The sequence below is a fragment of the Etheostoma cragini genome, chromosome 7 (genome assembly GCF_013103735.1).
Source record: "Etheostoma cragini isolate CJK2018 chromosome 7, CSU_Ecrag_1.0, whole genome shotgun sequence".
Lineage (NCBI taxonomy): Eukaryota > Metazoa > Chordata > Actinopteri > Perciformes > Percidae > Etheostoma > Etheostoma cragini.
In genome coordinates this window covers 20,145,660-20,159,361 of record NC_048413.1, presented here as the reverse complement: position 1 = coordinate 20,159,361, position 13,702 = coordinate 20,145,660, and the positions used below count along the sequence as shown (strand labels likewise).

At 45.1% G+C, this 13,702-nt stretch overlaps 1 protein-coding gene across 3 annotated transcripts in view; it reads left to right on the top strand.

Moving 5' to 3' along the window:
• Positions 1-959: 959 nt before the first annotated feature.
• The window catches only part of celsr3 (cadherin, EGF LAG seven-pass G-type receptor 3), a 91,323-nt gene continuing 78,580 nt past the window's right edge, over positions 960-13,702 (top strand). For all 3 annotated transcript variants that reach the window (XM_034876914.1, XM_034876916.1, XM_034876913.1), the window contains exon 1: positions 960-7,144. In XM_034876914.1, coding sequence (XP_034732805.1) covers positions 1,411-7,144 — 5,734 coding nt within the window. In that variant the 5' untranslated portion in view covers positions 960-1,410. The remainder of the gene's footprint in view (positions 7,145-13,702) is intronic.

The following is a 13,702-nucleotide window of genomic DNA, read 5'->3' as shown; positions in this document are numbered from 1 at the left end:
ATTGAATGGGAAAATGGGGAGGAAATGTTGGAGGAAATTTATAGCCTACATATTTGCATAATGTGTTTTTTTCCTCCCAACAAGTATCAGGAAATGGATCTGCCCATTTAGCAATGCGCAAATTAGTGTTAAATTGGGGTGTTGCATGACGTATGTGCCTTTACCACTGAAATGAATCGTACTAATCCTATTATTTGGCTACTACTACAGCAGATGCTATATGAATATGTATCATATGGGACTTTTAATGCTTTTAAAACACAATGTAGTTTAGTGTGTGTGTGTGTGTGTGTGTGTGTGTGTGTGTGTGTGTGTGTGTGTGTGTGTGTAAGAGAGAGAGCGAGAGAGAGAGAGCATTACTCATCGCTATGACGTCACTTTTACTAAATAGAGCTAACATGACGATTCCGAGTTCGGGCTACATCACTGGACTAGAATATACTATGTGCAGCTTAATGATATCACGAAAAATGAAAATCAGTGAACAAATTGACGCTGCGAAACTAAAGCCAATTTCTGAGGGGAAAATATATCTCAAACTATCTTGATGTTGTTTTCTCCCTTTTGCTAAAGTTTCTAGGATTGCTTTTTTTGCAATTTATCCAGAACCTGCACTGTTGCATCATTTCATTTTAAAATGAAATTGTTAGGTCTTATTTCTAAGAATCAGCAGCTTTTCTGGGTTTTCTGTTCAACCCCGATGAAGGGTGATAAACCTGCGGGGCTCTTTGAGAAGATGATAATTACTACGGTGATGGCGGTGTGATTGGGGATGATATAGGCTGTTCCCCCGTCCTATTCCAGATGAGGATATGGCTGCCGCCGAGGGTGCTGTGTAACAGCCAACCATTATGAGAGAGAGAGAGAGAGAGAGAGAGAGAGAGAGAGACGGTGTGTTGAGATGCAAGCAATAGGGGGGAGGGGTAGAAAAGGAGGAGAGGAGGAGAGTGTGATTGTGTGATTGGGGACGGACGGATAGACCGGGCTGTGCCGCCACTGCTAGGAGAGTGCGTGCACACACACACAAACGTTTACACACTCACACACACACTCCAGAGGGTAGTGTGTGAGCCAGCCAGTCAGTCAGTGTGAGTGTGTAAGCCATGTTGGATGTGAATGAACGGGAGGAGAGATGCTGCTGCCGTGCCGCTCCTAACGCTCAGACCTCCAGCTCCACGGACCACAGCGGGTAGATGCCAACTCTCCAGGCCGACGGAGAGACGGGGGAGCCTGGGGGAAGGTGTCGGGCGGTGCCGGCGGTCCTGGAACTGGTCACCTAGCCGGAACGAGGGAGAGAGAGAGAGAGAAGTAACGGGGAGAAGGGAAGACGCACTCGAGAGAGAAATAGATAGGATAGGCACAGGTGGAAGAGGGAGAAAGGAGGGAGATACAGAGAAAGGAAGAGACTAAATGGCTGTACCGCTACCGGGCTTCACCCCGCTCCTACTCTCGTCTCTGGCACTCCACCTGCTTCTCCTCGGCCCTTTGTTTGCTCTCGCCCCGGGCACGGTGATCACAGGAGGGGCTTCCAACCGCTGGACCCCGGGCCTCTGTTACCGAGACGCCGGTAAAGTGAGCCAGCAGCAACAGCAGCAGCGCGAGGAAGCAGGGGAGTTGCCGAGGGGCAGCTGGAACCTACGCCCTAGCAGGTGGACCGTAGAGCGGATACAGACTGAGGGATGCTCTGGAGTGCAGCGCGCAGAGGGGACGCTGGGAACATGTCACCAGGATGAGGCGAGGGGGACACGGAAGGAGGGACTGAAAGGAGTTGGGACGTTTTGGAGGTGTGGAAACGGCCCTCCGGCACCATTATCACCTCCACCTCCTCTCCACCCAGGTAGTAGGAGCAGGTCGAGGTCTGATGGCGTCGGCGCAGGAGAAGGAGTGGAGAGAGGGTGGATAACGAGGAAGGGCGTTGTTTCTCCTCCCGCTGCACCTGCTTTCACCTCCTCGCCGATTCAAAACGGCAAGAAACTGGCAGTACAAAGGACTAGAGGGTGCGAGCAACGGTGGCCGGCATCGAGGCCACACCTCGCCAAACGTGGCGCCGCTAAAGCCTTTGTGCACGCCTCTGGTCTGTGCAGGGCACCCGGAAGTGGAGAGATAAGGGGGGAAGAGGTGCGGGAGAGGGCTTGTGAGGAGAGGAGGCTTTTTTCTACATGGTGCTCCCTGACACCCAGGTATCTCTTCTGTTCAAGCCCCGACAAACAAGCCCTCTCCCCGGCCAACAACCCCTCACTTGGCCCCTTGCCAACCGGTTGCTCTTGTTGCATTCATCCTGTTTCTGGATACAATTCACCACACAACGAGGCTTCAAACTACACCTTTAAATCTAACCCCCGTTACACCAACAATTCGGACTGTAATCAGGGATCGAAATTGGACATTTGTCATTTTTCTGCTTGTTATTCCTCCCAGACCGGCTACACAGTAACGATTCAGCCACATCCAGTTTACAGGAACAGCAACAAAAACCAGGCTTGGGGTGCTGATAGGAGCTCTGCCAACGTGGACAGGAGGGTTGGTAATTGTTCTCATTTTGGAAGGCACAATAATATCGATCCCTGCCGCAACATAGAGGGGGGTGATGATAGCTGTTTGACAGGGTGCAAAGAGAGGGGGGCGAGGAGTGGGGGAGATGAGGAAGAGGAGAAGGAAGCGTGCAGATGTAGCGCCCCGGCCGTGATTAACCCCGGTACCTGGGCGCACCTAGAGTGTTGTGGATCTCCTGCCCTTGAGGTGAAAGTAAGGTATTACCACGCCAGAATTCTGGATAAGAGGAGAGTGTGGGATGAGAGGAAAGAGGGAAAAGATGGACGAGAAGGAGAGGTGAAACAAGGCAACAAACACATTAATGTATCTTATTATCTGGACAATGATTTGGCTTTTCCGATTCTGAGGCTCCTACGTAGGGCTGATAATGAGCTTCCGCAGGGGAAATCAGCACCAGCAACCAGGGGGCAGATCACCCAAATCCGGGGAGAGAGCAAGGAGGTTCCCGGTGGTTGCTTTGATTGTTTGAACAGAATAGAAATGGGGGATGGATATTTAGCTGGGTTTATGGTCCCGGAGGGAGTCATAGTTCAGAGGAATATCCTCATCCAATTTTCCTCCAGCAGCATCACAGAGACGCTCAGCCAACGTTTTCCATTCAGCAAAAGCGTGATTCCCGAAATTACATCAAAATATATTGGCTTGGTTCTAAATACGCCCCCTCAAACACAAACAGGCGATTATGCTGAAAGTGAAAAACTATTCAAAACGCTCCAACTATTTGCTGAAAAAGTAAACGCAAAATCAGAGACAGAGTCTGCCGGTGACTCAGGCTTTTCCTCGCCTGCAAAGTTTCTTGTTAAATTTCCCGGTTTTGTGTCAGTCACGTCTCGCTCTGCAACAACAATCAAAGCACGTCCTGTCACTCAGCCTGTTGACACCACAGCAGAACAGCTCTCGTTTCTCTCAGAAATGAACCTGACCACATGGCAGGATGACTCTGTACGCTCGCTTCACTTAACCTCTGTGGACATTGTTTCAGCACGACGGACAGCTCCCTCAGATTCTCAGCGCGTGTTCACGTGGATCAAATTCAACAGCAACAGCAACAACAACAACAACGAAGAGAAGGAGAGCAAGGACACAAATGGATATAGTCATGAATCTAAAATAGAAAAATCTCCGTGGCATGGTCAGACACAGCAACCAGACCTGTGGGACACCACACTGCGGGAGATGGTCAAGGCAGGGTGCGCTGACAGCATTTACACCGACTGTTCAGCCACCGAGCAGGGGGACCAACATATGCAATTAAAACCCAGTAAGCAAGTGCCATTAGAGCCCGAAGGTGTCAGACAGTCAGATAGGCGGCAGATGGGGGCCGAGGGAGAAAGGGAGAGGGATGCAGAAAGGGAGGGAGAGGGCTTGGAGGGGTCCGCTGCTGTTGCTGCCGTTGTTGGGGGAGGAGAATTACAGGTGGGGGATGGCGAGAGAGAGGCGCGCATGACGAGAGGGAGAGAACCAGAGGGAGAGGAGAAAGAGGAGGAGGAGAGGGAAAAGAGAATAACAAAGGCAAGCCAGGCAGAGGAGAGAGAGGCTGAGGGAGGGAAGGGTCAGGATAGGGGCAGTAGCACCACCACCATCACACAGCCAGATAGTGAAATAGGGAAGAAAGAGAGCCAGGCAGATAAAAGCAATGAGGTTGCAGAGGGGGGTGAGAGGGAGGTGGAAGGGGAGGAGAAGAGGCACAGTACAAGGGGAGAGAGGAGCCTGGAACAACTGATAATAGTAGCAGATGATGAAACCTCACAGGGAGAAAGTGGGAGGAAGATTTTGATGCCATGGCCTCGCTCTCGACGTGCAGCCAACAGACATCCCCATTTCTCCCAGTACAACTTTCAAGTACAAGTAGCTGAGAACCAGCCACCTGGCACCTCAGTCATTATCATGTCCGCTTCAGACCCAGATGCTGGAGATGCAGGCAGGGTGAGTTACACCATGGCTCCGCTGATGAACAGTCGATCATCTGACTACTTCCACATCCACCCAGACACAGGTCTCATCACCTCCACTCAGGTTCTAGACAGAGAACACATGGATTTGCATTACTTCCGGGTCACGGCGACCGATCACGGCTCCTCTCGCCTGTCCGGCACCACCATGGTGGCCATTACTGTTTCAGACCGGAATGATCACTCTCCTATATTTGAGCACACAGAGTACAGGGAGACGATCAGGGAAAATGTAGAGGAGGGGTATCCCATCTTACAGCTGAGAGCGACAGACTTAGACTCCCCATCCAATGCGAATATCCGTTACCGATTTGTCGGTGACACGGCTGCAATAGCAAGAGCAGCTTTTGAGATTGATCCACGCTCTGGCCTCATTACAACACGTGGATCGGTGGACCGGGAAACTAACGAGCACTACACTTTACAGGTTGAGGCCAGTGACCAGGGGAAGGAACCGGGGCCACGCTCCGCTACTGTTAAAGTTTTCATTACTGTCCTTGATGAAAATGACAATGTTCCACAGTTCAGTGAAAAGCGCTATGTGGTAGCAGTGAAGGAGGATGTACGGCCTCACTCTGAGATTCTCCGTGTGAGTGCCACAGATCTGGACAAGGACAGTAATGCTGCTGTTCACTATAATATCATCAGTGGTAACAGCCGTGGACAGTTTTCCATCGACAGTGTCACTGGGGAGATCCATGTTGTGGCACCATTAGACTATGAGGCAGAGCGAGAGTATACGCTCCGTGTTCGTGCACAGGACAATGGCCGCCCACCTCTCTCCAACAACACCGGTATTGTGAGTGTACAGGTGACGGATGTCAATGACAACCCACCAATCTTTGTGTCAACACCCTTCCAGGCGTCTGTGCTTGAGAGCGCCCCAGTTGGTAGTTCCATCCTCCACATTCAGGCCATTGATACCGATTCTGGTGATAACGCCCGCCTGGAGTACAGGTTAACTGGTACCAGCTCTGACACACCATTCAACATCAATTCTGCAACCGGCTGGGTCACTGTGAGCTCCATTCTTGACCGAGAATCTGTGGAACACTATTTTTTTGGCGTGGAAGCCAGGGATTATGGCATGCCGCCTCTTTCTGCCACGGCAAGTGTTACAATTACAGTAATGGACGTTAATGACAACCGCCCCGAGTTCCTCCAAAAGGAGTACTATTCCCGCCTGAATGAGGATGCTGTGGTTGGTACCAGCGTAGTGACTGTCACGGCTGTAGACCGTGATGTCAACAGTGCGGTGACCTATCAGATTACAGGAGGAAACACCAGAAACCGCTTCGCCATCAGCACAGCAGGAGGGGCAGGACTTCTCTCTTTAGCTCTCCCATTGGACTACAAACAGGAGCGGCGTTACGTTTTAACAGTCACTGCCTCGGACCGCACACTCCACGACACCTGTCAGGTGCACATCAACATCACAGATGCCAACACGCATCGGCCTGTATTCCAGAGTGCCCACTACTCTGTCAGTGTGAATGAGGACCGACCACCTGGAAGCACTGTAGTTGTGATCAGTGCCACAGATGATGATGTTGGTGAAAATGCTCGAATCACATACTTCCTCGAGGACAATATCCCACAATTCCGCATCGACACAGCCACAGGGGCTATTACACTCCAGGCAGAGCTCGACTATGAGGACCAGATGACCTACACTTTGGCTATAACAGCTAAAGACAATGGCATACCACAGAAATCAGACACTACATATGTTGAGGTTAATGTGAATGATGTGAACGACAACGCACCTCAGTTCCTCAGCCCCAGATATCAGGGAACAGTAAGCGAAGACGCACCCCCCTTTACTAGTGTCCTCCAAATCTCAGCCACTGATCGTGACGCACACGCAAATGGTCGTGTTCAGTACACCTTCCAAAATGGTGAGGATGGGGATGGAGACTTTACCATTGAGCCTACATCTGGCATTGTCCGAACCGTTCGCCGGTTGGACCGTGAGAGTGTGCCATTCTATGAGCTCACGGCTTATGCCGTAGATCGCGGCGTGCCCCCTCAGCGAACCCCCGTCCACATCCAGGTGACGGTCCTGGATGTGAACGACAATGCTCCTGTCTTCCCTGCGGATGACTTTGAGGTTCTAGTGAAGGAAAACAGCGCAGTGGGCTCTGTGGTAGCCCAGATCACGGCCACTGACCCAGATGAAGGCGCCAACGCTCAGATCATGTACCAAATCGTGGAGGGCAACATCCCTGAGATCTTTCAGATGGACATCTTTTCAGGGGAGCTCACTTCACTTATTGATCTTGACTATGAGGCCCGCAATGAGTATGTCATTGTAGTCCAGGCCACTTCAGCACCTCTAGTCAGCCGGGCCACTGTCCGTATCCGATTGGTGGACCAGAACGACAACCGACCCACTCTGCAGGACTTCCAAATCATATTCAATAACTTTGTGTCCAATCGGTCCAACAGTTTCCCCAGTGGGGTAATTGGGAGGGTACCCGCCCACGACCCTGATGTGTCAGATAGACTGTACTACACCATTGACAGAGGGAACGAGCTTCACCTGCTGCTCCTGAATCACACCAGTGGAGAGATCCGACTGAGCCGAAAACTGGATAACAACAGGCCGCTGGTGGCTCCCATGCTGATCACTGTCACAGGTAAGAGACTGTGGAGGGGAAGATGGGAGGGAGGGTATGTGTGTAGTCAGTTTAGATCCCCCTGTAGCTTTTTTCACTGTAACAAATCCTGTGAAGATAAGGACTCAGACTCTACAGGTTTGAATGAGACAGGGGTGTGATAAATCAGAATGAAATTTGGTTGAGCCCTGGGCATTGCTTCTGCCTTTTTCTTTTGTATCTTTCTGTTGACTTGTGTACATGAAGCAATGAGGAATTAATTGGGATTCTTGAAACACTTTCTGCAGATTGTGTTTGTGAGTCGTGAGAAGAAGCTGATTGAATGAATGGGACGGAGAGAAAGACAGAAAAGGTGATTTGTTACCTGTGTCTCAGACAATTGCTACTTGGATCTGAGTCCCTTAAGGAGAAGGAAACATTTAGGAATTTGATGCTAAAAAAGTGTATAAAAAAGGATAACGAGAAACAAATGTGTTTGATGCTGAGTGTGGATTTTGTGTGAGAAATCTTGACAGTAGATATCATAGAAGGGAGAACGTGTCTGTCTGTGAGATTTTTTTGTGGCATCTTCTAGGCCTTTAGATGATAGGACAGATTAGATATGAAAGGGGAGAGAGAGGGGGAAGGACATGCAGCAAAGGGCTGCAGGTGACAACTGAACCCGCAGCCGCTGTGCTGAAGACTGAGTCTCTGTAAATGACATGCATGCTCTACCCGGTGAGAGCATGCATGTCATTTACAGAGCTTTCCAAAAGCCTGAAGGCTTTTTTAATTTGAGATAACTGAATATACTTATTAAAGTAGTAATAGGTTTTCATATAAAATTGTCATATCCGTCAGCATATTGCCAGTTAATGAGATATGCTATTGCATTTTATTTTGGCCTTGGCAATGACAATCTTGCTGGAAGAAAAAGAGCTGTGTAGTTATAAGCAGTGTTCGGTATCACAGTACCACCCACGCTGTTTGATTGACAGCCGATCTGGGCTAAGTGCAGCCAAAGTTGCCATAGTAATTTTGTAAAATTAAAGAAAATCTATTTAGCAGGGAAGCACACAATTCCAAATGACACAGCCAGTTGCTGTCGCTTGCTGTTACTGTACGTATTCAGTGAAATAGTATCAATACTTCCTAATGGGATTTATTTCCTAATGAAATAGACATCTTAGGTGCAAACCCATGGACCATTAACTATGATTTTCCTGTAAAATAGCCACTTAACTGACGTGCCTGTTGACCATCCATTATGTTGATTGTGTCGGGCACTGAGAAATGTTTAAAAGTGTTTCTTCGCTCTGTATTGAATTTATATTTTAAGCGATTTTGTCATCCCCACAATAATATAATTATCTCTTTATATAACAAATATAACATTCACTTTTTGAAGTACAGTCGATTTTATGTGTTTAATATGTTTTTAGTAAATTTAGTTGTTTATTTGTTCCAGGCTTCAGCTTCCAGATAAAGGCTTAAAATCGTTTCATGTTTTGTTGCAGTCTGTCATTGATCAAAGTCTTAGAAACCAAAAGAGAAATAGAAAACAAGAGCAGCATTGTTGCTCTGGTGAACGCTGTGTTTACGTATATTCTTGCTCGGGAGCGTGTGTGACCTGCTACCCTATTTACACTGCTTTTATACAAGCCTCACTGGTGACGATGCAGCCTTATACATATTCAGTTTGGTGTCATTTTGATGTCAGTTAGTGAGTGAAGTAAATGAGTGAGTGAGTGAGCAAGTGGGTAAGTTTGACTTAGTGAGGAAACTGCGTTCTAGTGAGAGAGATCAAGGAAGTAAATGAGTTAACGAAAGAGTAGTGATTGAGAATATGAGTGAGTGAGTGTTTAAACACTACAAAGTGAATGATTAAGTACACAAGGAAGGAATGAGTATATGAAGTGAGTAATCAAGTATATGAGTGTGTGAGCAACTGAGTTGAGTTTGCGAAGGAAAGAGAAAATGAGTAAGTGAACAAGTGGGTAAGTGAGTTTACTGTAAGAGTCAGAGAGCAAATGACAGAGTGAAGGAGTGACTGAATGAATTAGCAAATGATTGAGTTTGAACGTTAGAGCAGGGATTTTCAAAAGGAGGTCCGGAACCCATAGGGAATCCTCAGAGTCAGCGCAGGGGGGGCTTTAAATTATTTATTTATTACAAAGTTGTTAAAGTTTTTCAAAAAGTAAAAAGTCCTACGACGAATCCAACATATTATTAGCAATTAAAATTCCCACTGATGATAGGCTTTCTGGCCTATAGGTGAGGGATTCACTGTCCCACATGTATGTTTAACATTAAATCCTGATTATCTAAAATCATGCCAAAAGTGATTAGGCTATTTTAAAAGCTTAGAATTCTGTGCAAAATAAAGTACTGAGTGTATAAAGGCTTTAGGCTACCCTACACTTTATTGTAGGCCTTGTTTAATATCCAACTTCATTTTATCAAATATGTATGCAGTAACAGGGGGTCCCTGGTCCAACTGTCTTTCAGTTAACGGGTCCTTGGCTTAAAAAATGTTGAAAACCCCTGCGTTAGAGTCAAATACCGTATGAGTTCACGACTTGATCAAACGATTGATAGAAGAAGTGAGGGAGTGATTTAGCAAATAAATGATTAAAACTGAAAGAAAATGAACTAAAGTGGATAAAAAAATTATTGGATTAAACACATGAGTGGTTGAGCAAGTATATGAGGAGGTGGACACATGAATAAAAGTAAACTGTACGTGTGGGCTAGCTTTTGTCTTCCTCTGCCTCTTCCAATGCATTCAGGTCGGTTCCAGCACACGTGTAGATTAATTTCCAAATGTCTCACTTTTTCTCTTCTCTTCTCTTCTCTTCTCTTCTCTTCTCTTCTCTTCTCTTCTCTTCTCTTCTCTTCTCTTCTCCCTCATGCCATTGCTCCAGGATTTGACAGTTATGAGATTATAATGAAACAACAGTCAGCCAGAGTCATGCTCGGAGCAAAGCTGTCACTTGTCATTGTGTGCTGTGTGTTATCTCTGACTACCCTTCCCTCCTCTTCCTAACACTTTCTTCCTCTCCTTTATTCTACCCTTCCTTGATTGGCTGGATGGATGGATGAATATTTTTCTCTCATTTTTAGATCTTGAGTTTCTCTCTCTTCTTTTTTTATCATCCTTCTTTCCATTTGTTTGTTTTCCCTTCTGCTTTTTTCATTCCTTTAGTTTCTCATTTATTTTTTCTCCCTTTGTCCTTTTTCCATCTCCTTGTGTATTATTTCTTCACTCACCTGCTATACCTCTCTACATCTTTTCTCACTCTTCCTTGTTTCCCTCCTGCTGTATTCAGTAATCCATCTTTCTGTCCTCGGAATCTTCTCTTTCCCAACCTCTAATTCTCACATACAGTAACTGTCATGGGTTGTCTCTTCCATGGCATATTTCTTTCAACTCTGCTTCTCCCTCTGTGTCTATGTGTCTGCTCAAGTGCCTCAAGTATATGTATGTGTTTCCACCTGAGGTTTGTGGATGTGCATGTTTGAACTGTGTTTTCTTGTGGAGAGATTTCTCTGTGTGTACGTGATTTGTATTTGAACATGGTCCTGTTTTTGTGTTATTGTTTGTATATACATGTAAGTGTGTATGTGTGTTCATACGTGTGTGTGTGTTTATGTGTGTGTGTGTGTACTCTCAAGTGGCTCAAAGCATTGCACTTGAGAGTGTATTCATGCCTTTTCAATGAATAATATAATAATAATATCTATGCATACCAGAGAGTGCTGGGACTACACTGCTTCATGTCTTTCTTTATTCTTATTTTATTTCTTACTTACTTTCACAGTTTCTTCTTTCTCTTCCAATTTTTCTCTACGACAGTTGGCTCCAGACTATTGATTTTCAGGATAATTCCCATATCTGTGGCATTTACATTTATGAGATTAAGCACTGCATCCATGCTTGTGTTGCCAGCAGTTTAAGCTCACACAGACACACACATTTACACTACACACATGGAACTGGCTTTAGGGTCAGTTGGAAGAGGCAAGTAATGCAAAAAAGCTCATTTTAGCTTGGCAACCCAAACAGCATAAGCTCAAGGTGCCCTTGAGCAAAGCAACCACAAACAAAGACTGGGGCAACTGGCAAACTCCCAGTTGTGAATCTGTGTAGCAGTTTGGATGAGGAAAGGACTTTGCTGGAAAAGAAAGCATGTGCCTAACTAGAGTTCCCTGGGTAGATGAAGGTTGGAACAAAGAGTCTGTGTGTCAACGTATTGGACAGACTTTGTTAAATTGGCCCTTTTTTAACAGCGGTTGATATGTCACATTAAGAAAAGCCCAGATGTAAAAAAAAAAATTAACAATGGCTAAATTGCAATTAGCTGCATGACTTTCAGGGTCACGGTATTGTGCGTGCTGGATCAATGTCACAATGTCATGAATTACTGGGACACGTATAACTGAGGCATCGTAAAATGGTGTATATTAATAATTATGGATACTTTATTATTATTGTTATTAGTAACACCGGTGCTTTTCCTAGTCAAAATGTCTGCTGTGAAAAGAGCCTATCGGCAGTGTTTACTAGAGTTGTTTGATAGAAAAACTCTCTCTCTCTATCTTCTGTTTGGTGTTTGAAAAGTGTGACATGTCTGATTATGATAAGGTTAATGTTTGGTTAAAGATGCATACAATACATATTTGGGCCACATGGGAGAAGAAGAACTCCAGAGCAAGCCACCTGATGGTAGGTCAATGTACGTAGGTCAATGTAGTCTGTTTTTTGCTCTGGTTTTGTCTCCACAATAGAACAAGATTTGATAAATGTTCCACTTTGTTCAACTTGCTGCTGTTTGTTGCTGGGTGGGTAGTGTACAGTGGGTTAGTTAGAGTTTTTTTCCCGTTGAAAACAGCTACTGATGGAAACATGGTTGATAATAGCACTGAGACGGAACCAAACAGTGAATGTTTTGGAGAATTGAAACGAGAAACTAAAGAGGCCAAAAGCTCCACAGAGCTACAGCGTTGGTGATCATTCTTTGTGGTTAACTTTCATCCATTGTTAATATAAAAAATATATTGATTAGCAGAGCTCAAGACTCAAGGTAAGATAAAAAGTGTTAAGTACAAAAAATAAAGCACATACTTAAGAAATGTGCATAATTATTCTTTTGTGAATTTATTACATGTATACAGTGAATAGAGTGAGCATTCTGCAAATCAGTTACTGTAATATCTCTGATAATGTGTTTTTTACTTGATTTTAGAAGCATGGAGGTAAAATGAGGCAAGAGTCTAGTGTGTGTTGGATTACATGCATGTATTGTCTGCAGTAAAGAAAGATAAGAATGCATTTCAAAACAAAGACATAGGAAAGGAAAAGACAACAGACACTTCATTAAATTTCATTAACTAGTTTTCATATCTTGTTGCAATGAAAACATGGTTTGCCCCCTGAACCCCCGGGAAGCCCCACAAGCTTAGTTTTACTACCGAAAAAAAGTGTTTTTATATAATAGCCCTTTTGACATGCTCTGTGTGTGTGTGTGTGTGTGTGTGTGTATGTGTGTGTGTGTGTGTGTGTGTATATGTGTTTGTATGTGTTCACCACCTACACCACCTCCAATATTGCTCTGTATTGGTTTCATTAGTCAGAGGTTGGAGAGCCTGCCACAGTTAGAGAGAGAGTGAATAAGAGCAATAACTTCAGTGTTTTAATATTTGATAATAATACAAATAATTCATACATACATTTTACAGGACAGTACATAATGTTCAGCGCTCTACAGGTTACAGTATATTGTTACTGCAATGCGTATATGCTTTATCATTTTACAAAATGTACAACCCTGATCCAAGTAGTTATATGGATTAATTTCATTGTATTGTATTTAATCTTTGTACTGTTGCCCCAGCTAGCGTCCAACATTTTATGTTACTTTCTGAAACTGTCAATCAAATATTGACATTGTGTGTGAGGTGAGAAAGTTTGCACGATTTGAACTCTATCACTCTTGTTTCATTTTTTACTCAACTTTTAGCCTTCCTGTAATGCCTGTCTGAAAATGTGCGCCTTTCTCCCAATCTATAAACAATTATCACGTCTTACTAATCTCCCTGTGTCGACTAGCTTTTCACTCTGCCTCGGAGTGAGGCCTTTTGTAACAGTTCTTTTTTAGGATAACCTGACCCATTCTACTGCCTCTACACTTCAAAATCATTTCATGCTACGCTGATGTAGCTACACCATACATATTGACTTTAAACTTACAAGATCATAACAGAGGATAAAGAAAAACAGCATGTTAAAACTGTGTAACAGGCTCAAACCCACAGCATCCTGAGCACACAACACTTACTACAGCTCATTTAGCAACCACGATGACCTCCATACACAGTACATTCTAGTCAACCACAATGTAAAGAAACTTTTACCAGCCCATTAGAATCCATTAGATGTATGCTCTACATCTTTGGCCTGTCAGGGGCACACTACCGCTACCACCCGCCAGGAGCTAAACGGCTCAGGTTGGGCAGAGAACATTGTGGAGTTTGACACAGTTTGACTCAAAGAGCCAGATGGGAGGTTTCACTACTGAATTCATAACTGTAACCATGACA